The sequence below is a fragment of the Corylus avellana genome, chromosome 4 (genome assembly GCF_965113065.1).
Source record: "Corylus avellana chromosome 4, dhCorAvel1.hap1.2, whole genome shotgun sequence".
NCBI lineage: Eukaryota > Viridiplantae > Streptophyta > Magnoliopsida > Fagales > Betulaceae > Corylus > Corylus avellana.
Genome location: NC_142493.1, coordinates 28,382,270 through 28,409,075, shown reverse-complemented (window position 1 = coordinate 28,409,075; position 26,806 = coordinate 28,382,270). Strand labels below are relative to the sequence as shown.

The 26,806-nt window shown below is 35.8% G+C and overlaps 2 protein-coding genes and 1 long non-coding RNA gene across 4 annotated transcripts; 1 reads left to right on the top strand and 2 right to left on the bottom strand.

Annotated features, from left to right (window-relative positions):
* The first annotated feature begins 299 nt into the window (after positions 1-299).
* On the top strand, positions 300-8,732 carry LOC132177436 (Ypt/Rab-GAP domain of gyp1p superfamily protein). 2 transcript variants are annotated; one of them, XM_059589761.2, is made up of 9 exons: positions 300-723; positions 832-924; positions 1,234-1,338; positions 2,218-2,370; positions 3,141-3,239; positions 3,332-3,460; positions 4,567-4,746; positions 7,172-7,288; positions 8,264-8,732. In XM_059589761.2, exons 1-9 carry the CDS (start codon positions 418-420, stop codon positions 8,426-8,428), a joined length of 1,347 nt encoding a protein of 448 aa, XP_059445744.2. In that variant the 5' UTR covers positions 300-417; the 3' UTR covers positions 8,429-8,732. The 2 variants fall into 2 exon arrangements, with proteins under 2 accessions (XP_059445744.2, XP_059445745.2); XM_059589762.2 differs by lacking the exon at positions 2,218-2,370.
* Positions 8,733-10,059: 1,327 nt separating this feature from the next.
* LOC132177382 (O-fucosyltransferase family protein) lies at positions 10,060-19,167 on the bottom strand. Its single transcript, XM_059589669.2, has 10 exons — positions 19,030-19,167; positions 18,762-18,924; positions 16,453-16,531; positions 16,243-16,319; positions 15,822-15,910; positions 14,328-14,451; positions 13,932-14,215; positions 12,464-12,593; positions 11,484-12,209; positions 10,060-10,339 (listed from the first exon to the last, which is right to left on the bottom strand). Exons 1-9 carry the CDS (start codon positions 19,035-19,037, stop codon positions 11,589-11,591), a joined length of 1,575 nt encoding a protein of 524 aa, XP_059445652.2. The 5' UTR covers positions 19,038-19,167; the 3' UTR covers positions 10,060-10,339; positions 11,484-11,588.
* Positions 19,168-23,590: 4,423 nt separating this feature from the next.
* Positions 23,591-26,806, bottom strand: LOC132177853 (uncharacterized). Its single transcript, XR_009439802.2, has 5 exons — positions 26,642-26,806; positions 26,429-26,476; positions 24,946-25,080; positions 23,802-23,865; positions 23,591-23,710 (listed from the first exon to the last, which is right to left on the bottom strand). It is a non-coding gene; the product is annotated as an uncharacterized LOC132177853 (long non-coding RNA).

Below are 26,806 nucleotides of genomic sequence, written 5' to 3'. Positions count from 1 at the left end.
TGCTAACCGTTAACCATTTTTAAAGTCGATTATGAAAAAATCGTTAACTGCTTAGTCGGTTATAATTAGCGGTTTTAGGTTTTTAAAAAAAAACGTTTTAACCATTAACCGATAATCGCATATATATATATATATATATAAACGATTGTAGCAGGGTATTATCGTATTACTATAAAAATAATGTTTTTTTTTTTAAAAAAAAAATTTAATACATTAAATTAAAAATATTTTTTCTAACTCGATAGAAGAATTTTTTTTGTTCACACCAATTAAATCGGTTAAATCTAATCGTGTCCATTTCCTACTTCAGCCACACAGTTGAGTCACGACTCACGAGTGGACCTTCGCAGAAGAACGAGGAAATCAAAAGCCACGACCGCTGACAAGCCCTAGAATCCGCTAGCAGATTCTCAGAGAATGGTGAAGAAGCGCGTGCCGGAGTGGCTCAACAGCTCGCTCTGGACGTCCACGCCCGCCCCCGAAGACGACGATCGCCTCCAACGCAACTCCACCAGACCCACCACCACCACCATTTCCTCTCCCCCCGTCGTGTACCCGGGGCCCCCTCCCTCGTCCGCTGAGGCTGAGCCTCCTAAGCCACCAGAAATTAAGGACTACCCCACCAACAACAGCGATAGCCACGATCGCGCTCACAATGGCACCTCCGAAGACGCCGGCCCCTCCGCCGAAGACATCTCTCGCCAGGCCCAGCTCCTCGCCGAGGTTAGCCGTTTCCCTCTTTTTCTCTCGCGCTATCTGAAATATATTCATGTGTTTGTATGTATAGATTGATTTGATTTGAATTATTTTGTTTTTGTTTATGAAATGTAGATATCGAAGAAAGTGATAAACATGCGGGAGTTGCGGAGAATTGCGTCGCAGGGGATACCGGATGGCGCTGGGATTCGTTCCACGGTGTGGAAGGTGTGTATTTCGTGTTTGATCTTTCATTTGATTTGCTTTTTGGATTTTTTTTTCCTAGTTTTTTTTTCGGCTGCTGAGAAAGAGGGAGAAAAATAAAAATGTTACATCAAGTGAGCTCAGTTGGTGGAATTGAGGGATTTTAGTTATTTTTGGTCATAAAAGAATGGAAAATTAGGATCCAGAGTTTGCACTTGATGCTTTAGCAAATAATTGGATCGTGTAAATGCAATTGTTTAGGGCATTTGGTTTTAGTAGGCTGAAAGTTGATAGTATTGAGGTTTTGACTTTAAGGCTTGTTGGTTGTCGCAGCTCTTACTGGGATATCTGCCACCGGATCGTGGGCTATGGTCGTCCGAATTGGCTAAGAAGAGGTCACAGTACAATCAATTTAAAGAGGAGCTTTTGATGAATCCTGTAAGTCATAGTCCAGATTTTGAGTTTTTCGAGGCCTCTATTTCTAATTTCATGCAGTATTGGTTTGATGAGAAGACATGGAATAGCTAAAACCATAATAGAAGAATTGAAGAAAATGCAACATGCCCTTTTTTCCACAGTGAAGATTGGCCTTCTGCTTCTTAAGTAATATATATATATTTTTCAACTCTCCCACAAATTTAGTAACATTGAGAGCCAAGCACGGTTACCAGCCATTTTTGTGTCCTGTTGTATGGTTCCTTTAATTAGCAAGGCCTTGTAGTCTCGTATATTCCTTCAATTAATTTATGCTTTTCTTAGTCATTGGAGAGATTTAGGTGTCTTTATCCTCCCCGACTTTGAAATACTGTACCTTTTTCTCTTCTAGACTATTTCTCAAAAGATTCTTTTTTGATTGCCTTGGGGGGTAGGATCCTTGTTCATGTGTTTTTTCTTGCTAGGGACTGCAAAACGTAACAAATAACTAAATTTAGTATACTTCCTCTTACTTGTAGAAATAAAATAAAAGAAAAATATTCATTTTCTTCCTCTTGATTAAGGTAGCCTTTAACCAAAGGCTTACAAACACAGGGCCTTAACAACTTTACTTTTGTTTTCCTCTTTCTAAAACCTAAATGTCAAGTGACCCTATTAATTTTATACTACACTTTTTTTTTTTTTTTCTCTATTGATGTCTGATATGGCATGTCTCATGGTCAATAGCTTATCCCGATTGACATATGTTATAATGAGTTGGATGTTAATGAAAAGTAATGGAATAGAAAAAAACTTAATGTACTATGATTTTGTGTTGCATCCATTTTGAACTTTTTTCTCTGCAAAAGTTTGGGTTTTCTGAATGTTTTTGGGGCTAGTCAGTCGGAAATCACATGGAGGTTGGATAAATCTACAAGTTGTGACAAAGATGAATCAAAAAGTGAAAGCAAGGGCTTGCTCTCAAGATCAGAAATAACCCATGGGGAGCATCCTTTGAGTCTTGGGAAGACCAGCATATGGAATCAGTTCTTCCAGGTATCATATTAAGTGAACTCCTTGAATATAAAATCCCATTTCTGAAACCTCAGAATTTTCTATGCCATACACATTGCAAATAAATTTTTGATTGTGCCGTAACTTCTGAAATTAACTATTTTGGTTCCTTTTGGGTTTACCTTTTAGTCATCTCTCTCTCTCCCTCTGTGTCTGCACACGCCCGCAATCTTTGCTTTGGTCAAGGAAGATCTCAAATGTGTGCGTACGTTATTTGATAAGTGTGTGCATACATTGCCATGGTGCTCAATAATTTTCCTTATGAGATCCAATGCACCACCTTTGTTGGAAGGGTCTAGGCATTCAAATAGTTATATTCATCAGAGCCCCCATTTGATGAACTTTGAAAATGGTAAATGGTTTTGGGACCATATGACTGATGATTATGATTTTCTTTCCAGAGAGAATCTTTTTCATTTTGAGATATTTTTGGTTGGCTGCATGGAAATTGCATGTGTTCACATATTCTAGAATGATCAAGGAGCTCTAGCTCAAGTGGCATATCCTCCCTGTAAGAACAAGATGGAGTGTAAAGTTATGGGTTCAATGCCCACTCAGTGTAGCCTCCAGTACATACCTGAATGAACCTTGGATATTAAAATTGTCACTGCAACACTGTCTTCTTGCTCTCGACAAAATATGTTTGTATTTGCAAATCCCAGCGCCTTGTGCTGTTGAAAAGTAATAAAATGGATTAGTAGTTGCTTGCAGCATTCTTGTGGAATGTGTAATCATAAATATGGGTTATGTAGGACACAGAGATCATAGAGCAAATTGACCGAGATGTGAAGCGCACCCATCCAGACATGCACTTTTTCTCTGGGGATTCACCATTTGCAAAATCTAATCAGGTGTTCCTTTGTTTTGAAATTTAATGCACGCACAGGCTTTTGACTTTGTTTATCATTGCTTTGCTGACCTATGTGTGCCACAATGTTTTCAGGAGGCTTTAAGGAACATATTAATTGTATTTGCAAAGTTAAATCCGGGTATAAGATATGTTCAGGGGATGAATGAACTTTTGGCTCCTCTATTCTATGTATTCAGAAATGACCCTGACGAGGAATATGCGGTAAGTGCATTTCAATTTATTTATTTATAATTTTTTTGGGGGACCTGTCTCTTTTTTATTTTTTTACAGCATCTCTTTTGTGTTTGAACAGTAATATCTTTTTTAGTCTGTCAAAACTGATTTTAAGTTATTAGCACTCAGCTTTAGTAGCTGGATGCTAGGGTACTGTGAGACTTTTATTGTTTCTCTGTTATTTTCTTGGGATTGCAGACCGATTTCTCTTTTATTCTGTAGTTCATACACTGTTGCAGTATCCCCTGATTCAGCTAAGTATGTTAATTATGACTGTTGCTTTTCAATGAAAAGCATATTCCAAAACAAAATTAGCATTTTTGTAAAAGTGTTGAATGTTGATGGCTTAGCTACTTTCTGCTCTGGTGATAAGATGGGGTTTTTTTTTTGATAAGTAATAATCCAAAAACTCACTACCCCCACCCCCCCCCCCCCCCCCCCCCCCCCCCAAAAAAAAAAAAAAATATCACATACACTTTATCTTTAATCAAATGACTATTAAATGCATGTGCTCTATGTGGAGACTCAATTTTCCTACCTCTTGTAGTGCATCTACATCAATGGAGAGAAACCTCAGACACTTTTCAGGCTTTTTGATTTATCTTTAAAGTTAATAAGATAAAAAAATTTCCAGTGTACTTGGGTTTTGCTTTGTGCTTTTAATGATATATCATTTACTGAGGAAAGAAGATAAAATAATGGTTCAGTAGGGATATAGGTTTTTGTGAAGAATCAGAATCAATATTTTTACTTTTTAGTCCATTGTAAGGGTCATTGGCCACAGATGGGGTGAGTCTCCCACTATCCCTTAAAAACCCTAGTGAAGGTGGGATTTGGTCAAATCTCTGTAGCACAATGGGCAGAGACTTTACCATAAATGTCATGTCACTTTTGAAATCAGAGTCAGATTTGTTTCTGTTTCAATGTTGGTTGAAATGCCTGTTGCTGACAAGAAACCATATCGATGAAGATGGTGCATAACAGTGATGGAAATGTTATAAATAAAATTTACTGTCATCTGTTCTTATCATGTTTCTTGCATATGCCTTTTGGTTTCATTCTGCTTATTATTTTCTAATTTATAAGTTATGCAGGCCTCTGCTGAAGCAGACACATTCTTTTGTTTTGTTGAGATATTGGGTGGATTCCGTGATCACTTCTGCCAGCAACTTGATAATAGCGTAGTGGGAATCCGTTCCACAATTACAAAGTTGTCACAACTTCTTAAGGAACACGATGAGGAGTTGTGGCGTCATCTTGAGGTCACAACCAAAGTAAGACGTGTTTCTAATCTATAAGTGTTCTTGCTTTGCAATTGCTATTATCTTCCTATGTATTTTTATCTCTCAGATAATTGGATGGCTCATAATTTAGGCATCAGATTCAAACTTTCAGAACAAAGTTGGCTGCCTTCTACGTATCAAAAAAAGAAAAAAAAAAAATTGGCTACCTTCTACCTTAAGCATATCTATCTAGTGCTATAATATATTCATATAAAAAAAACCTAGAAGTCAATACCGGTAAGATTCTCTTTTAGGTAGCTTGGGTGGGTTTGCTGGGGTTTTTCTTTGGGTTAGCTTTGGCACCCCTTTGTATACTCCCTGTGTAATTAGGGGCGCCTCGCACTTTTCTCCTTCTTTAATAAAACTTTTATTACTTATCAAAAAAAAAAAAAGATTCTCTTTTAACTTTTTATACGCTGTTTTTTTGTGCCAATGGTTTGATAGCTGTGCTTAATGCATAGTTGTAAAAGGTTTTGCTGAGGTTTGTTCATCATGTGGAAAGGGCTTTAAAATAGGCAGCAGTCTAATGCAGCATAAGCCCATGAGCCAAAAACATTTTCAAAATGGCACCTTTTATGCCTCAATTCAGTAGGCAGTAGGCACGCACCCACCACAACTTTATGCGTGAGTTTCTTAAATGCTTGAATTTATATAATTGATGACATCAAGTGATTAATTAAGTTGCTTTAGAGCATGCTTGAGATTGCGTTTGAGAAATAGAGCTTTTAAGTCAAAAAGAGCTTTTGGGTAAAAGCTTTATTTTTAAGCTTTTGCCAAAAGTGCTTTTTGGCCATTTTTAGGCTTTTTATACCCTTAAAAGCGCTTTTAATTTTTTTACCAAACGAATACTTTTTTCTTCAAATGGGCTTTTTGAGTGTTAAAAGCATTTTTATGCCCCTCAAACGCAATCTCAAACAGGCCCTTAGTCCCCCACCCATATTACAATATGAGTGTGGGTTGTTTTGAGGGTGTTTGGGTGGGTTTGCTGAGGTTTTTCTTTGGGTTAGCTTTGGCATCCCTTTGTATGCTCCCTGTGTAATTAGGGGCGCCTCACGCTTTTCTCCTCCTTTAATAAAACTTCTTATTACTTATCAGAAAAAAAAAAAAAAAAAAAAAGATTCTCTTTTAATTTTTTATAAGCTGTTTTTTTTGTGCCAATGGTTTGGTAGCTGTGGTTAATGCATAGTTGTAAAAGGTTTTGCTGAGGTTTGTTCATCATGCGGAAAGGGCTTTAAAATAGGCAGCAGTCTAATGCAGCATAAGCCCATGAGCCAAAAACATTTTCAAAATGGTACCTTTTATGCCTCAATTCAGTAGGCAGTAGGCGCGCACCCACCACAACTTTATGCGTGAGTTCCTTAAATGCTTGAATTTATATAATTGATGACATCAAGTGATTAATTAAGTTGCTTTAGTCCCCCCACCCATATTACAATATCAATGTATTATACAATAATGCCAGGATGTTTTTTGTTCTTTTATTTATGCATTTTTTCCTCCTATAGTATGTGGCTGAATATTCGCAAATGTTCTTGTATTTATTTCCTTCCCACTGCTTTAATTTTCTATTGAGGTTTTAAGTACAAAGAGTTAAAAAAAGCACCCAAAAAAAAAAAAAAAAAAAATTGATTTGCATTTTACAAAATGCCATGTTTTAATATTTTCACTTGTAAAAACATGGATTTATGCCTTTGGTGTTACCTGCTTTTCTTGGTCTCTTTAGTGATGTTCTTCTACTTGTCAAAAGAAAAATATGGATAGTAAGCATAATATTTCAGTTTTATTTTTTTAATTTTTAATTTTTTAATTTAATTTATTTATTTTTTAATATGTAATTGTCCCTTGTACCCAATGAGAGGAGGAATAAGAGATTTAAACTAGTGACTTGTGCTTCATGAGGCATGGTCTCCGGCTAATTGAGCTACCCTTTGGGGTCAATATTTCAGATTCAAGCTCAGGATGTCTCATTAGACTTTTAAAATATGTTTTTTCATTGTTTTATATGAAGAAGACTTTAGAAATTGGTCCAAGAATAGTTATACATTGAAGCTGGTGGATTAAGTTGTCATGCTGAAAATTGCAAACTGTCTCTTCTACATCTGATGTGGGGAATATGATTTGTGTTCTTGCGATTGGGGTGTAATTCTTATGTGAGCTTTTCTGTTCTTGTAGTGGTCAACCACTCTGATTTTATTTGTTTTTTTTCAATTTTTTTCTTCTGTTTTTATCTATTTTTAACTAATTTATTTATTTATTTATTCTATGACAAGGAATTTCTCTTAAGGCCAAGTCTTGTTATGAGCAGTGTTCTTTCTCTGATTGTCATAATTTGTGAAACATTTATGAAGTAATTGTTAACTTTAGTTATTAAACAATTTCCTATTAAAATGCCTTACTGTTTTGCATTCAATGACAGGTCAACCCCCAATTTTATGCATTTAGGTGGATTACTCTCCTCTTGACTCAGGAATTTAATTTTGCGGACAGCCTTCACATTTGGGACACACTTCTAAGCGACCCTGAAGGTCCTCAGGTAGGTTTACATTCGTACTGGAATTATTCTATTTTAGATGTCATTTCCTTTTGATATTATCTTTTTCATATATTACAACCAATATTGGAAATATTGAATTGCCCTCGAAGGGTATATCTAAAGATTCCTGCTCTCAACCTTGAATTGCCCTCATAAAACTGGGATTTCAATGGTAAGAATTACTCGAGGAAACCAAGTAATATAATACCATGGCATCTTTGATAGAGCTATCGGAAAAGATTTAGGAATGTAATCTTGAGAGATGCTTCTCCACACCACATCATGCCAAAAGCGAAGGCAGGAACCATCCTGACCCTGAAGGAGACAAAATTGAAGAATTCCCCCAACTATTCCTGATATTCCTCCAAAGACTTGCACCGTAGGGCCCTCGAGCGTCCTCTGAGCACCAACCACCACTTTGGACCCCATATTTTCCATCAATAACCTTTCTCCATAGAGAAAGCTCCTTTTGCACATATCGCCAAGCGTCCATCCTTCCCTTGATAAAATAGGGGATCAAAGTAGGGACAATGTAAGAATATTATTTACCCATATCACAGATGATTTAGCAATCCAACTTTGTGAGGTACTTCGTGTTCATATCTTGTGATCCTCTTAATAAAAGCCGTTTTGATCTTTGGGTCCATGTAAATGCTATAGGATGATGTATCTTGCCATTAACTGAAAAACAGTTATGGTATGAACATAAAATCCAATAGATCTCCCCCCCTCCCCCTTCCTTTTTCTGTAGTCTGAACTGTTAAATGCTACATTAGATTCTCATTTCATCTTCAAATTATGTTGGAATACAAAATCGTGGTGTACCATGGGTTTTCTTTTTTCGGGGTTCTGGGGGGGGTGTAAGATGGTATCTGTTTCCTGTTTAAGAAAAGATGTTTAGAAAGTACTTTTAAGATGAGATCTCTCAAGTTTGAGGAAGAAAGGCAGAAAATTTAACGATCACTATGTTTGCAGGAAACACTTCTTCGAGTATGCTGTGCTATGCTAATCCTTGTACGGAGACGCCTTCTTGCAGGTGATTTCACTTCTAATCTCAAGCTGCTCCAAAATTATCCTCCAACAAACATCAGTCATTTGCTCTATGTTGCGAACAAGTTGCGTGTACAATCCTTAAGCTAGTTTTGTAAGCCACTCTTTTTGGTGTTTCAAAATTTAATGTCTGTAAATTTCTGGATGTAAATGTTGCTTGTAGTATTAACTGACGGGCAGGGAGAATATCCTTCAATTTCTTTTTGTTCCTGGAATTTACTGCTACCTTGACCCCACAGGCAGGTGTAATTTCGATTCCCCAACACCCCCCTTTTCTCTTCTGCTTACCCTGAATTCTGGATTAGATGAGGTGATCGACTGAGAAAATGTTATGTAATATTTACTCATGCATATTCTTTTATATGGTGTCATTAATTGATCTTGGATTTTGTCAGTTGATTTTCCAGTTTGCTTTTAGGTGTAGCGTGCCAGAAAACGGTACGGACATGCGTCTTTTGGTTCTACTTTCTTAGGTTTAGGCATCTAATTAAGCCATCGTCCCATTTTGTATTGGATTCGTCTCCTCCTTAGGATTGCTAGTCTTCTTCCAAGTAAGAACATGAGAGTCAACTGGCAATGACTGATATGCGTATCATATGGTACAAATCTTATATACTATAGAGACATCTTATATTCTATCCATCATCTCTTTTGCGTGGACTCACATTTAGGTTCTATAAAGTACATGTTCTATAAATTCATTAGTAGATTCACACACCCGCTATATGCAAATAGGGAAAATATAAGATGGTGAATAATTTTTATTATTATTTTTGTACTATACATCTGAAGAGTGTGAACACATGGGGCCCAATAGGTGCGTGTTATTATGTCACGTAATACCCACATGCATGTTTTTTAGGATATATTAAGGAGTAGTGCTATTTAATAGATTGTTATAAGATTGCAATATAATTGGATGATGTAACAATAAAAATTAGTCATTATGATTATTATTAATTTTTTTACGAGTATTGATTTAAAAATTAATTTTTATTGTAACGTCATCATGAGTGAGGGCAGAAGAAGAAAGATAAGGTGCGACGGGTTTGGCAAAGCCTCCAGAGTGAAAAACAGTTGCTGAGTTCATGTGAATAAACTGAGCATGGGCTGGTTAATGTACGATTGTAAGGATTGGGTTGAGGTTGGGCGGGAAGCTAATTTCGTTGTTTTCATTAATAGGCCGTTAGTTATTACTTGTAATCCATTTTTGTAATTGAGAGCCCAATTAAGGAGTTGGTACTTGTGAAATTGAACAAATAAGCCCGAGAATATTATAAAAATTGTTCGCTTGTAAACCTTGTCTTGGAGTCTTGGAGGTGTTTGGCTACCCCGAATTCTTGCCACCCCGAAATCAGGCAAGAAAAAAAAAATCCCTTTCTCAATTCTTTTAATTTCCAAAAAATAAAAAATAAAAAATTTTCAACTTTACACAAAAAAACAAAATCGAACATTACATAGGAATATTTTTTAAGAGCTCCAGAGTTGTAGTAACAACGCTCAAAACAGTGAGGTCTAAATTGAATAGGACACCATGCTTTAAAGCCTAGAAAATGCTGACATTTTAAGTCAAAGTTATTTCATATTTCACCTTAGATCCAACAGTGATTCATTTCAAATCTAAAAATAATTTTAAAAGGCAAATCAACTTTTGAAAAGATTGCTTTAGACCAGCCCCGTTAATATAATATACATCTAACACCAGAAATGACGCGACGACAAAACATAACCTACACTATATATTGGTCAAACCAGGCCTCAACAGATATCTTGTTAAATTAAGATCCGTGATACATTGTTTTTCCCTTCTGGGCATAAATATAATGATGCAAGATAAGTCAACCAGATATCATACGATTAGCATAAAATTTTAGTTCACAAGTCAAAACAAAATTTTGACTCACTCGAATTCACATGTGCTCCAGCCACAACACAAAGGAATTGAACCTGCCTTCTTTGTCCGTATATACCCCAGGAAACACGATGCCAGCAAAAGAATAACTGAAAAACCATCAACTTAAAATGATCAGATAAAAGGGGCGCCAGCTGAAATTGTATTCATTACCACCTAGACTTTTGTTACAGATTGCAAAAGACAGAAATAAGAGTGAAGAAGAAGATGAAGAATCAAGGAAATGAAAAGAAAAGCATGGTAAGCTACATCGATGCAATTTCTGGGCGGTGGCACTTCTCATGGACTAAAAAGAAAAGAAACTAACATAATAAAAACTAAAATTAAACATCAGAACTGAAAATAATATAGCACAGAAAAAACTTAATCAAAAGCCTGAAAGCCAAGGTAAGAAAATAAAAATGTGTAAGAGAGAGAGAGAGAGAGATAGATTACATTATGCATCACTGCATCAGGATGGAGAAAGCAGTAAAAAGATGCAAACATCGGATTCATCATCCAGAGTCTATATATATATGGACATGATGTGTTTGATCAACAGTTGATTGAAGGGAAAGAAAAAAATATCAAGTGACAACAGATCAAAGTGGCACATATAACCATGATGAGAAAATTAACAAATTTATGTAACTGAAAGTATTCCAGCAAGGGTAGACTGTATCGATCTTGAGAACAATACACAAAATAAGTTTTGAGCAACCAGTCAAAAGGAATGATAATGCTAGAAGCAGTCATTCTTCTTAATATGGACAATATTTTTATCTGACCTGATCCGTCCCTCCCAACATTATCTATATCATCATTTTTATTTTCTATTTTCCTTTCTCTTGTTTCTTTTTACTTTCCTCTCAGGTAGGAATATTGATATATCTAAACCATGATTAATTGTTTCTTTTTTCATATCAACTTCACAGTTTACTTTAGAAGCCCTTCATATGAAAAAAAAAAATGAATCTACACAGCATATATCTTTCTCATTGACAATTTGTACAACACCTTTTATGATTGATAATATTTTGCAAACTGTTTACAAATCTTAACCCATCCTTTTCTTAAAGTTCGTCAACAATCTCTCTTATTTCTCTCTCCCATTCTTAAGTCATCATTTATGGCCTATAATATCAACAAAAGTTATGAAGCATATTCACAAATCTGCAAGTTTAGCATTCAAGAACGCTAGCTGAATCACTATGGAGCTACACAAAAAAGGCATTTCTCAGATATAGAGATTACCGGTGAATATGGTTGAGGAAACCCCATTCCTTTTTAATATGGATCATGGGGGTTCATTTCTGAGGAGTTAGAATAACCAATAGCTAGAAGCTTGAACCAAATTTCTTATCTTTCTGCCTCAGATATAGACAAATTTAATGATGTCAATGACCTCAAGTCATCGGTCTCTTCGCTCTTTAAGCGGCTGCTCAGAATTTGCAGAACATCATCTGGTGGACATTTGTCAGCAGGATTCTGTGGTGAAGTTTGGCAGAAACATTCAGGCCAAGAATTTGTATAGAAAGACTCTGGTGAGACCCGCTTGTGGGGTCCACCAAATTTTGTTTTGAGCATGACTTTCCTAACAGCTTTGTCAAAACCTGCTGTCCGCCCATTCTCCCGATCAATGAAGATAGGAGCAAGAGCCTTCCTGTCAGGTCTGATTGTAGTTCGGAAGCCATAGTAAAGACGATGTCCAAGGAGATTGTTTGCAAAGTTGCTTGGGCCATCATATGTCGGCATAAAAATGTCAGAGAGGAGACAAACCATGTAATCAACAGCAGACCCCAACAGTCCCCTAGTGTTCTCAACCAGCTCATCTGTATGTTCCACAGAACTATGGTTCTCGAGTTGAGGGAAAAGCGTCCGAAATGGTTTCATGAATCGATCCCCACCAAAAAGTTCACCAGCTGCCAGGTATATTTTAGTAGAATTATCAAACCCCATCGCACTTAGAATAAGACCAACCTACAGCAACAAGAGACATCATAATATTAATACACGGACGGTCATTGCTGTATTAGGAAAATTAATCAGGAAAATATCACAAGACACCAAACTGAGGTCATAGTCATTCCTGGACTAAGCAATGTATCAATCTTCTTAACCTTTTTTTTTAATGATATATAAATCTTCTTAACCTTGACGAGCTTTGAACTGGAAGTTTAAGAAGAATTATTTTTCCAGCAACTGATGAGGATAATGACAAGAAAGAAGATCACCTCTTCCGGAGTTAATGGGCATTTCCCAATGGCTCTCCTTTCATCATAATTGAGTACTTTCGGCGCAAAATTTTCCTTCCGATACTTCTTCAATATATTTTTCTCTGCAGAGTTAAATATATCTAGGCACCTAGATATGACACCCAATGTTAGAGGCCAACAGTATTCTCTTCCAAATATTGGTAAAATCCAAATTCATTTACTGCTGAATACAATTTTATTCAAATCCGCAATGATGAAGCACACCAAAGGAAAATCTTGAAAGAGAGGAATTTTATCCAGTAAAGGTACCAGAGGATAACCATCAAATTATGTATAAAAGGGGTCCACCAAACTTTACCCCAGATAAGTCTTAACGAATGGACACTCTGTTTCAACGCTTCTAGAAGGTTTAAGTTCAACATCTTTTTATGGTAGGCCTGCATCCCCCACTAATCCAGCATTTTATTTTTATCCAAATTGCAACACTTTAAAGGTCCAGAAAGTATTTAATTGCAACCCAAACCTCAAATCACTAAGTTACAAGCTTTAGCAAATGATGAAGTAGGACAAGCAGCGAGTCTCATTGGATTTGTGGCCTATTGCTATATGGATAGACATCACCCACCCCAAATATTAAGAAAGAAAAAGAATACAAAGCGAGACTGTTATAGGAAGATTAAAAAAATAGTCAGACGTGACAAAAAAAAAAAGTAACAGCAATCATAACCATAAAAAAAGGTCGCATAATTCTTGTAGGAAATAAGTAATAAAAGACCCACAACAGTATGACTATATGTGTTACATATGACACCCCATAATTCTTCAATATGTTTTACTTAAGCTTCCATATATTTACCTTAACCCCCATCAGTAACACTGCAACACAGTCAGGTCTCCATCTCAGATCTAGGATGGAAAGTCATTTGCCGAGCCAGGCTCACATGATGACAAGCCGAGCATAAGGTTCTCAAGTTCTTTTTTTTTTTTTTTTTTTTTTTTTTCTATTCAATAAAGGGCAAGGGTTAAGGGGGGGTTAGTTCAGTTGTAGCTTGAGAGTAATTTTTTTTTTCTTTTTTAATTTTAAGAATGAACCAAGCCGAACTGTTGACCAAGCTTTGACCGAACCACTCGTGAACGACTTGGCTCAATTACACCCTATTTCTCATCAAGATAGCATAAAACTATTATATATAGATAGGATTGTTGACATAACTAGCCCCATAAATAAATGAGAAATTCTTATACGAATCTTAATGGTTGAGGAATAGAATGTACCAATTAGTTTTTTTTTTTTTTTTTAATTATTATAATATTTCACCCTTACTATAATAACTGTTGTCTCCTAAGCAAAAAAAAAATACAAACATGGCCCTTACAGTAGGCAATTAAATCAATCATTTATTATGTGATCCTGAACCCCTTGCATACGCAGTCTGACAGTCATATATAAATCTATCCAAACATCATAGAAAATCAGGTTACGTACCCAGCAAATGCCAGCATATCCATCTCGAAACGAAGATGTATAGACATGAAGTGACCTTGTGAGCGGAGCTTGTCAACTATAGATTGACTTAACTTCATAATATGTGGTTTGAATCTTAGAGCATGATAATTAACTCTGCACCTCAATCTTTGGTACTCAGCATTGTCAATTTCTTCAGCCAAACGATGTGAAAAGGGAGTGAGATAAATAGCACCATGTTCCTTCATCTTCTCCAGAGCAACTGTAGTATACCAACTGATAGGAGCATCTCTAGGCGGACGAATCTAAGCAAGTCAAGGGAAAAAATGGAAAAAGAGAGAGTTAACATTTCAAGTATCATTAAATAATTTCAAATGAATTCTGCTCGTGGATGTGAAGAAAATGCTGAAGTTCCACCTGAAAGGCTTTAATCTTTTTGGTTTTCCCATTTTTTCGAATTTCTGGTATACGTTCAACAATCCGTACATCAAACCTCAATGTATTGATAAAATTTTCAACATCATAGATACCATAGAAACCACTGCATAGAGTAAAAATATTATGAGTTATTAAATCTCATGAAATACACCAACTACATCAGAGTGAGAAAACACACTTCGACAAAAGGTTAAATAAGGGATCAATTAGTCAAATGAGAGAAGTTTCTTTCTAGTTGGCTTGGTACCATCTCAAATAAAGGGAAATACAAGAGAAAATTGTTGTAGATCATACAATGATCCTTATCTGACTGCTTTCAAGTTCTGAAGGAAACTGATTGCAAATTCTCTCGCCCTTTACAACAAGAATTTTACATAAAAAGATTATATGTAAACCTCGGGAGATTCTCTTGTATACTAGGATTGCACCCCCTATGTGCTTTTCTATTATGATTGAATTACTTAATAGAAAAAATTCTGTCTTGATCCACCTGTTTGCTACCCCTAAACTCTCATAACTTGAATGTATACGGTTAGTAAATAAGAGCTGCACCTTAAAGCATAAGAGAGGTTTCAAAGCATGAGCACACACTGCACAAGGATTCCACAATTTAAGCTACAGGTTTCCCCAAATAAGCCTTCATAAGGCCTCCAAAAGTCTTAACATTTGATTTCTCAGCTTATTCCATCCTATTCTCAAAAAAATTCAGCTTCAGCCTTTGCTTCTAAATAAGCATTTTGCCATTCAAAAGTGATCAGTGTTTTTCCTTGTTTCCTGGTGATTCTTGGCTAACTGACAGTTATTTATACAAGAAAATAATTAATTGAATCATTCTCTTATCCTTATTTGTTTCACACTCTAATTCAGCTTTTCACAGCATTAACAATAATTTCAAGTATGTCTCACCATATATGCATATTTCTGTAAAAAAAAATTTTTGATAAGTGGAGCCTTTCTGTAAAAAAATATATCGAAGTAGCAGATATTATTTCACTACTAAGGACTCTCAGAGTAAAAAGTTCATGTCACTGATATGGGTTGAATCTTTTTTGAAGCTGTAAATTCCCATCTTTTAGATATACTAATCATTTATCCTTCTGATTTCTTGTTAAGTGCTCATATTCGTAAGCACACAAGAGACTTTAATGCAATGGCCTTAGCTTCTCCAATTTGTCAATTAGTCAAATGCAAATGGATTCATACATGTGCTCTTTAGATTAAATTGCAATAGTTGCAGGTTGATTAGGAAAATTTTCAGGAATCAATTTGTTTGATCTATGTTCATGTAGGCTTGTATGCATGTTTGATGTCCATAATTAGCCTATTTCCGATAAACATACTCAGCATGAACAAGATTTTCTAAAGCATTCACTCACAAAATTGATGAGTCACAAAGAAAATTATAAGAACAAATACATCAGGTCAAACAGATTGTGTCAATTAAAAATCACTTAACTATTTGAAAATAGATACCTCTCATCATGCCAAAAGGAGTTTGCGTCCAACTCAGGCAGCACTAGGGTAGCATTCATGATTCGTGCAGCAAGAACCGCATTACAAATCTAAAGCATTCAAAAGAGTGAGCATATATCAATTTGCAAAAAACACCTCCATCATATAAAGCAGTACCTAAATATTGATGCTGACTTTATTTAGCTCAAGCAGATGTATAAAATTCCAGCTAGGTAATAAAAATTGAGCAGCCTCATTTATCATGTAAAATCATTTTGTTCACTTCTTCCTTTCCCTTTTTTTTCTTGTTGTTTTACACCATAATAATAGAGCTATTATGGAAGGTAGATATTTATTGGCTTCACCCCATGAGAAAACTTTAAGGATCCACTCAAGAATAAAAAGGTGCCATGAAGTTCATAGCAAAGAAAAGGATGCAAACCGCACTACGTTGCTGGTTCAGACCACCATTACATCGTACACGCAGATAGCCACTACTCTCACTTGGAGCTGGAGGAGCTGCCACAATGCACAAGAACAAGCCAAAATTTCAAAATCAGAAGTCTCTTAAAACCTAAAGAAGTTTAGCATAAAATTCAGAAGTTTGTCATCATAGGAAAGCATTCTTTGAGAAAATAAAAAAAGTACGTACGGGGCCAATCAGATCGTGGAGCAGAGGATGGCTTCCAACCACCAGAATCGGCACTGCTCCAAAGTTCATCTAACTTGATCTGCTTGAAACAGGATAAAATGAAGGATCAAATTTTTGAATGAGTTATAATAATGATCAACTCCTATCAGAGGAAGAGTGTGAAGAGATTTCCAGTGTGTAAAAACATGTGTTTATCGCTGTGTTCAGAGAACATAACATCACAATACCCAAATTCTCATGGACCCATATGCTCGGCATGAAATCCAGTTATGGCTATGTTTGTTTGCCACTTTTGTTTTCTATATTTTGTTTTCCATTCTCAAGACAAATACAATAACAAATAACTCATAACACAAAACACTCTTCAAAACATAAAAATAATTTGCAGCTATATGTCATACCAGAACACTTTTTCAAATCAAAAACAAAAAACACCCCCAAAACAAACTTACAAACATAGCCTACTCTTCCTCATAGATATGCCCTCCAATGCTACAAGCATCTGTTGATGAATCTCAGAGGTGTGCACACCAATACACCAGCCAGAACTAATTAGCCCTAACAACCATAATTGTTTCATGATTGATGCAAGCTTAAGTAATTCTTTTTTCATATTATAACGTGCACTGTGGATGTTTTTGTTTTATCATAGGGCAAAATCAGCTGGTTATTCATTTAGTTAGAATCTTTTCAAGCAACACCTTTTTTTTTTTTTTATGAAGGGAACCCCTCAAGGCAAGGCCACTTCGTGTACCCATCCCTGAAGGGTAAACCCATACTTGTGCAAGGCCTGAAAAAAGAAAATAAATCAGGCATGTGTGAGCATCTTTGATAAAGGAGTAACAAGAAGTTAAAAAATGAAGCAAAGACATCCATCTCCCAATCATGAGAATCTCTAATAAAGCTTACATTCCATTAAAAGGAATCATTGGATAACTCCAAATAATATGCCATGGAGACACCTTTCACACAAGCAATACCATACAAATCTGGGAAAATATCCTTTAAGGACCTAATTCCCATACCACTTGTCATGCCAAAATCTAATTTTAGAGTCATCGCCCACCTCAAATCTGGTATGACTAGAAAACTCCCTCCAACTCCTAATAGTTTTCCACACTCACTCCATATGACCCAAGAACCTGAATAGAACACCACCTGCCCCATGAGCTGCCATAATTAGAATCCAATACGACTCCCCACAAGGCTTAGCTCATGCACATAGTACCAAAGCCATTTCCCCAAAAGAGCACGATTAAATAGAATCAAGTTTTGGACCCCCAACCCTCTCTCACAAATCAGAAAGCAAACCTTGGACCAACTTATTAGGTGATTCGAAGCATGATTAAGAACAATTTGAGATGACCAAATGACTTATCAAAAAAAAATTTGAGATGACCAAATGATCTAACTTAATGCTTAAAGTAGACATGGCATTGCATTAAAGGAATGGAACGCAAACTCGTGACAGCTAATTTATAAGACGAAAGTAAGAAATTAGATGAGGATATATAAAGAAGATAGGGATTGGGATTTTGGAGAAAAAAAAAACAAAGAGATTAAGAGTAGAGAAGATAGGGGATGAAGAACAGAGGGGAGAGTCAAAGAAATGAGAAGGGAGAGAGAGCACAAGCTTTACCAACAAGAGCATAAGGTAATTTTTTTAATTCACATGAAACTTTTTTCATAGACCCTCACAAGAAAATTGATCATCAATCATCGTCAATAGCACTAGAAAAAAAAATCTTACTGTCAATTTTAAGAAATCATGAAGAATTTTTATTGCCACTACTTGTAGTATTGGCGCCTGATTTTTCCAACAGTTCCATGAATGTAATCCCATACTCTATGATCAAACAATTATAAGCCACTGAAATGTGATGTGTCATCCAGATGCACTCCACAAACTACATGTTATTTAAAAACTAAAAAATAAAACCTAACTTCGAATGACAGCGAGAGTGGTGGCATTGTTTCTAAAATTTTAGATATTGTAGCCGATTTCACTCTGATCAGCCCACTAATTCAGATTAACAATTTCTCAAGCTAATAAACCATAAAGATCCTATCAATCAATTCACCTTGCAATTCTTCAAAAAAACAGCAATGAAAAATCAACCACAAGCTAACGAAGCCATCAAGTTAGACAATGATTCATTTCTCCAGGAATTCAAATAACCAGATATCCGGCATCAAGAATTCCAATTCCATTCATTTTCCACATTTTCTCAGCAACCAAACAGAAAAAACAAAAAAATAATAATTCACAATCAAATCGAAAACGCTAGAAGACATCAACGCAGACTAACCTCTGAACGATAGCCGGATCCACTATTTTCCCTGTTCGTGGACGAAAGCATCAGCGAAATAGTGCAGATCATGAGAACCGCCACCGCAATCGACAGCCTCCCCACCATTCCCTTCACGCCTCCCGCTCCGCCTAGCTTCGCGTGCTGGCGATGATGCCCTAGCCTGAAACAACGATTTAATCGATCACAAAGCTCTGTTTGTTTCGATGGAAAATAAGAAACTCATTTTCAAAAGGAAATGTTTGGGAGAAAGTGAAGAGCAACAAACCTTCTCATTATTGTGATTGGATTTGGAAAGTGGTTTTCAAGATTCAGCTTCCTCTGTCGTCTTCAAATGCTACTTGGCTCTTCAATTATTATCAGTGACTGAAGAGGAAGAAGTGAGTGGATGAATTTGACGTTCGGATTGGCGGTGGGTCACGGGTCGGATTGGTCCAGAAACCCATTTTTTATTTTTTATATAATTGGTTCTTCAATATTTTAAGAGAATTCCTTCACTCTACACTTACGATGTGTGACGCATAAAGGAAAAATAAATAATTTCATCTTTTAATTTTATTTATATTATTAGTTTTATTTGTAATTTAATATGTTAGTTCATATTTTGCCCATAAAAGTCCACACATAAAATTTTTATTAGATTGAAACATTTCTCATTTAATAATGGGTTTGATCCAAAGTTTTAAGTTATTTTGTAATTTAATAATCGGCTTGATCCAAAGTTACCCAAATTAGGATTAGGATTTTTGTCGAGAAAATATTCCGTTAATTATATTAGATGAGTATTTTTATCCTTTTAAAAAGTAAAAAAAACAAAAATACCCTTTAAATATAACTAACTGAATACTCTCTAATTCAAACAAACCAAACATGATCATGTTTCACTCTTTGACAGACTTTATTATTGGCCCGACGTGTCCAACATGAAATCTATCTTTACTTTTTTTTTTTTTTTTTTTTTTTAATTTATTTTTCAATTGTTTTGCTTCGTGGGTGTGTTTTTTTATATTGTTTTTACAATCATAAATATATAAACAAAAAATTAAAAAATTATATTTGGATGGATTCGAAAACAGAAAACAATTCAAACTTGGAGATCCGATTAATTGGACAGCCGCGAGTTGGACACTCAAAATCAGTAATCCTTCGGTGCTATTAAAATCGTTGGAATCAAATCAAAGCTATTAAAATTTTAAAGGATATTTTGTATATTTGTATTGATTTATTTTCTTTTTTAAATTCTCTCAAAATGTGATTTGACTTTTAAAATTATTAATAAATCAAAATTTAATAATAATAATAATCTTAAATTCAATGATTTACATGATATCACATCATATTTATAATGACTCAAGTCCTCCTTATAGCATTACTCTCACATTTTTATTTCACATAATAAAGGCAATTCCTGTTAGACTATATCATGATTCATGGAGTTGAAGAATAATAATCACACTTTATCATGTGGACGTAAGTCATAGACCGAACCACGTATATCTTTGTGTCACTATCTTATTATTTTACTTTATTATTTTCGCATTATTATTTCTTTAAGTTCCGGTCAATTCTTAAATTTTTTGTTTGTTTAAAAAAAAAAAAGAGGGATCCAAATGTTTGGTAGCTAGGAGTGTCACACCAAACTTACGAGATAATTGAGAGATAAAAATATAGTTTTTAGTATTATTCATGCTACACCCCATCTCACATCTTATTTTACCAAATTGACGTGACAGTGTCTCTTAACCATTGAATCATCAGTTGTTAAGAGAAAAAAAAAAAAAAAAAAAATCCAAAATCTGATAGGCACTTTGTGGAATAAAATGAGAGTGTACTAGGTCTCATTTCTCAAAAGTGAAAGAATACACCCCCACCTACTAAACCATTTCTTATGTTGAACATAGGAAAGAAAATACATAATGGACTGAAGGATATAAGTGTATTAAGGTGTGATTTCATGGCTCATGCATCCTGTATGTGCGTGCATGTTGTAAGTTGTATGAGCTGAAGGATAAGGCCTAGCTAAGATCTAAGATTAATTTTCTTGTGATTTCATGCATGGCTCATGCATCATGTGTGTGTATGTATGTGTGTATGTATGTTAAGTTGCATTCATGAGCTGAAGATTTAACTTGTATTTTTTTGATCTTCTCTTTGGAGATCGAAAAGAAGAGGTGGATATTCTCTTTGCAGGTCACAAGGACTTGCTCGATTGGTTCTTAAGGTTTTGTTTCAGATAAGGAGGAGAAGTCTGATATCAAGGATGACGGGTAAAATATGCTGACAACTACACTCATTTCATATTGACTGACATGACGTGTTTTGAGTGATTAACACGTTTGTGTGTGTTTTTTTTTTTTTGTTTGTTTTTTTTAAGTGACTTATATAATCAAAAATCACTTATAACTCGTCACATCAACCAATATGAAATGGGTGTGAATTAGAATAACACTACTCTCTTCTTCTTCTTCTTTTTTTCTGTTGAGAAAATTGAGAGGATGAAATTGGTTTTGTTTGACTAATAGAGACGTGAAAATGGTTAATCAAACAACTAAATGATTAATATAAATTAAGCTTATTTTGGATTCTATATATAAAAGTTGAGAATTATAGAGTTTTACAAAGTACTCAACACTTGCAGATCAAGTGCTAGCTCAAATGAAGAGATCGATGAACGGATGGAGATTACAAGCTTAAGTTTCATGCTTAGCTCAAAAGGAATTTTAAGGTGGTTTAGACGATTATAATTCATATTATATTCGCTCATTAGTAGCAATGTATATAGTGATGTTGTATTAGGAATATATATATACAGTTGTATTAAGGATAAGTCTCAATATAATCTCCAAATTCAAATTCAAGATAAAGTTCCTCAAGATAAAGATCACACAACTACAACTGATAAGTATCAGAGGAGTTAGAGTCTAAGTACATGTGTTTATCTATTTTAGAATTCAAATGTATTTTTATATATGTAAAATATTATCTCATGTAACAACTTCTATTATAAATACAAGAGGAGTGTTAGGCTTACAAACAAATTTTACAGAAAAACTTTTACAACCTGAGGTGGGATTAGGTTTTTCAAAATTTAAATTTATCTTATATCCAATCATGTTGTGCCACATCAGTTTGTACAAATTTTTCTATAAAATTTGTTTGTAAGCCTAACATTCTTTTAAATACAAAGCCTATACTAGTGTTATAGTAAGGCAGTACAATACAAAATCTCTGGTTATTTATAAACTCTTTATGTTGTATTAGGACTTCTATTAATTAAGCTTAATATTAGTATATATATATATAACAGATCGAATTGAGCTTGAAAAACGCGTGCAAGTTTAACTTGACTCGAAAAAGCAAAGCAATTGAGGCGGCGAAGCAGCCGGAACATAACGGGCATTGCCGTCACGCGTAGGAGCCCGGAAAAGTTACTGATCCTCATGGCCTTCTCTTTTGCCAAATCTATAAATAAAGTAGAACCCAACCCAACGCCTCAGTCCACTTCCCACTCCTAACGTTATCGGTGAATGTTGTCTGTCATGGAAAAATCATCATTCAGGGAAGCCATGGACTACATGAACGACGTGGAACTCCGCTTCCGCCATGAGGATGGTGTCTTCAAGTGCTTTTTCAAAGCCATCAAACTGTACGATAAGGGGCTTGTAGACATGGACTGCCTTCGCCGTCATGTCGGTGCTCTTTTTGAAGGCCATCCGGATCTGCTTGATCAGTTTTCGATCTTTGCGTCGGATCCCATAGAGAAGGAGGAGAAGTCTGTTGCCTCGATGTTTGAGGCGATCGAGAAACATGGCTTAAAGGGTGCGTTTGACCGAGGGTACTTGTTGTTCAGGAAGATCGCCAAGGTTTTGGGACGGTCTGTGTTGAGGGAGATATTGCTCCATTGTCACCTTTACACTCTCGGAGAGATTGAGAAGAGTGATTTAAGCCTTCTGGCGGCCGATGTTCTTCAATGTCGTCCATGGCTTCTGGAAGAGTTTCATGAGTTTCTTGGCGTTGACTTGGCCAACGAGTCACCCGGTACAAAAAAAAGAAAAAGGCCGGAAGAATCAGATTGCCTATACGCCAAGCCTGATCTCTCTAAGTGTCAACGGGTTACTCACAGTTATTACGTATTGCCTGCCAAAGACCAGATGCCACATCTTAATCAAGAAGATCGCCTGTTGAATAACTGTTTGAAAATATGGGGAAATTTTCCTGGGAGTGGTGACTCCTCACGAGGGAGGACAAAAAGTGAAGAGGAAAAACTTCGAGATGACTATGAAGATAAGAAGTATGAGTTGGATATGTTGGTGGCATCAATGGCTTCTACAAAAGAGGCTACGGAGAAGCTCATCATGAATTCAGAGAATCCAATCCGAGTTGGAGGAGAGGGTTTGAGTGCTATGCATTTGAGATGCATTGAGAATCTGTACGGCGAACAGGGGATTGAGTTTCTTCGCGTCCTACGTGCGAATCCAAGAGATGCCTTGCCGGTAATTGTACGACGGCTTCAGCAAAAGCTAGAGGAAGTGAAGGAGTGGGCGAGGTGTTTTACATTCAACAAATATTCTCAAGGAATTTAATTTCGGTTGTAGAGATTAAAATTTTATCTGCCTAATGGCTATGTTATATACGTATTTCTTTATATTTTTTTATGGATATTGAATTTTGGTGAGCTGTGAATGATTATTCTGATTCCTCTTATCTTATTATGTCATGCTACCCAATTTACTGTAAAAATCAGAACATCATCAGACATCTAAGAAGATAGCTGAAGCACATGAAAAAATATATATATAAGAATCAAATATATGCTATTACATTTTTTTTTTTGGGTATGTAAGTAGCTAGGTTATTACATATTCATGTATGCTAACGGCAACCTAAGCCTAACAACCATGGTCAAAGATGATCAAGCTGGTAACTGGAGCTTCTCATTGTTCTTCCAGCTGCAAGACATTAAGAAGGGATCACCGTTGTATGTTATAAATAGCATATATAAAGATGTTTGAAAAGCTTGAGCAAGATTCAAACATTTACCTCTGAAAGTAATAGTAGAAAAAATCAGCATAGAGCAGCGTCTGGATAAGCCCTGATATCCAAGCTGCAAGAGCAGAGCCAAATTTCTCAGAACCAGACAAGAAAAAGAAAGGAAAAGGGCAGAATATCATAGAAAAGTTGACAGTCAGGTGCAACGAAATTCAAAAAAATGCATGTCTTCATGCATCACATACACGAAGGCACACACATATATCTCCATAAGACATGCATGCATGCGCATGTCCGCACACACAATCATCCTATCACCATTCATGATTATGTTATGCTACATGATTCGACTGCTATGGTGGTGGCCATAGGCCTCGTAACTCACTAACTCCACGGGATCAAAGATTGTTGGCTGATAGGTTTAGAAAGGACCTGGGAGTAAAGGTGGTAGAAATGGAGAAGACTACCACCCGTCTCCAGCAACAGCAAGAAAAGCTCCGGGTCAATGTACAGGAGTGTCATGCATCTTTTCGCCCAAACTCTAGTCAAGTACCTCATTTGAAATAAATATTCCTTTTGATAACTCATCAATCCGAAATATCTATAATTATGCTCATACTAAGTTTTTTCTTTGCAGAAGTAGTCTCTTGGAGCAGCACATCCGCTATGCAACAACTTTTTTTTTTTTTCTTCGTATTAATGAACATTTGGTCTGTAACATATGTAAGGTCCTAAGCCTCCAATCACCTCATCTTCCACCCGCTTGATCCCTAGTAATTTTTGTGTTTATTTTGTTGTTGTTTGCTTTAATTTTTTTTTTCTTTTTTTTTTTTTATCTTTATATTTGTGTAATTTGTATACATATTTAATAGAGTATTTTATTTTTTTGTCAGTATATATATATATTTTTTGATTTTATTTTATTTTTGTGCTAATAGCAATTAATCTTATAATGCTTGTTTTTTCTCATTTCCTCATTTTCTTCACAGCCCCACCCTACTTCTCTACTATTCATTTTTTTTATTATTATTGTTTTTTTTTATCTCTTCATCTCTCTCACTCACCGGACTCTCATTCACGACACAATATTGTGCAATAATTTGCCTTGGCGGACCAACAAACTGGACCAGTACAGGTTCAATACAAAAGGAGTTTGATATTTACAAATGATGTTGGTACATATGAAGCAACGTACTAAGAGTTTGGGCGAATAGCCACAACAATTCTGAAGATCTCCAACGTTTCGGTGGTCTACTTTATTTCTGCCAATCTTACTTTCAGAACACAAATTTGAGAAAGCTTCATCAAAGGAGACTTACTTCATTGCAGTCTGAAGAATAATTAAAATGATAAATCTGTGTCATTTTCCAAAGAAGAATAAAAAATGATAATATTCAAAGTTGGGAATTCCTCTTTTTTTTGTGATTTTTAAAACAAAAAAAACAAAAAACAAAAAAACAAAAACAAAAATCAATACCCAAACCGTGAATGTGCGTGTAGAAGATTGAGAAAAAAAAAACCCAAAAATCAACACCCAAACCGGGCGTGAGAGAAGGTAAGAAAGAGGGAGACCGTGGGTGAGAAGAAGAGGGGGAGGGAAGGAGTGATGCAGGAGGCATGAAGAAAGAAAGAAAGAAAGAAAGAGAAAAGAAAGAGAAAAGTAAGAGGGAGAGTGGGGTAGTTGCGCTTACTAATAGATGCTTGGTATTTTTTTATTTTTAATTTTTCCTGAGCAACTTCCTTGCTAAATTTTAGTATCTGTCAAGAAGAAAGGTATGCACAGAGATTTCGAGCTTAAAGTATAAAGTGAATCCAAACAAAGCGCCAAAAAGTTCTTTTGCGATTCATCAATCATCGGTACCTTTCTGAATTCTGACTAAATAGATGCTTTGGTGTTGCACTTTTCTTTCTTTATTAATATTTTTTTTAGAAACTTGCTTGATAAGTTCAGTAAACTTGAAAAGTGTCTATAATATTTTGCTATTTCTACGCGTGAATATCCGTTTTTTTTAATAAAAGATTAAGAACATAAAGCTCCCAAAAATCAACACCCAAACCGAGTGTGAGAGAATAGAAGAAAGAGGGAGACCGTGGGTGAGAAGAAGAGGGGGAGGGAAGGAGTGAGGCAGGAGGCATGAAGAAGGAAGGAAGAAACGAAGAAAGAAAGAAAGAGAAAAGTAAGAGGGAGAGTGGGGTAGTTGCGTGTGAAATGAGGAAGAAAAGAAGAAAAAGAAAGAAGAAAGAGACAAAACATTAAACTCACCGTTTAACTATTCAAAGTTGCCACTTGACAGAATTCCAGGCATTCTCCCAGAATGCTTCCGCTATTATATATATAATGATAATGAATTAATAATAATGATGCATGAAAGGCCAATGTTGAGACGATGAAGAAAGTTGGGTTTTTTTTTTTTTTTTTTTTATGAAATTACCCTTGTAAAAATAAAAACAATATATATATATATATATATATATATATACAAAGTAAAAAACAAAAAAAAAAATAATAATAATAAATCAAAACAGGGGTGCAGAGATGAAGAGGGAGAGAATCAGGTGGTTCCCTGGACTGAAAGAGAACCATACAAAAAGGGCAAAACCAATCAACGAAATGTGTTCCCTTTCCCACTAACATCATACAATATCTCAAAAAGAAAATGGGTCTACCCAGTTTGTACCAAATTCGCGGAGAATGTTGATGAGCCACATTCTTGCTCAGCCTCACTCTGCAGAGACAACAAATTGCAAAGAATTCAAACCAAAATTCTATGTTTCACTCACCCCATTCATTTCTCCCGCATAAAACTAATCAAAACGCAACCCCAAATCACTTCCAAACCAACAGTCAATCCAAAAAAACTCAGAATTCCATCGCAAAAAGAAGTCCAAACCTCAGAAGTCACACGCCGAGGCGACCCGCATCGACCCACGAACCTTTCGTCACCGAGCGCCCCCTGCTGTCATCCGCAGCGCCATTGCTCGCCGTTCTTGCCTTCGTATTCGTAGCGTCGGGTTTGGGAGGCAAGCCAGAGCCGCTGCTCCAGAAGAGAGGGTTG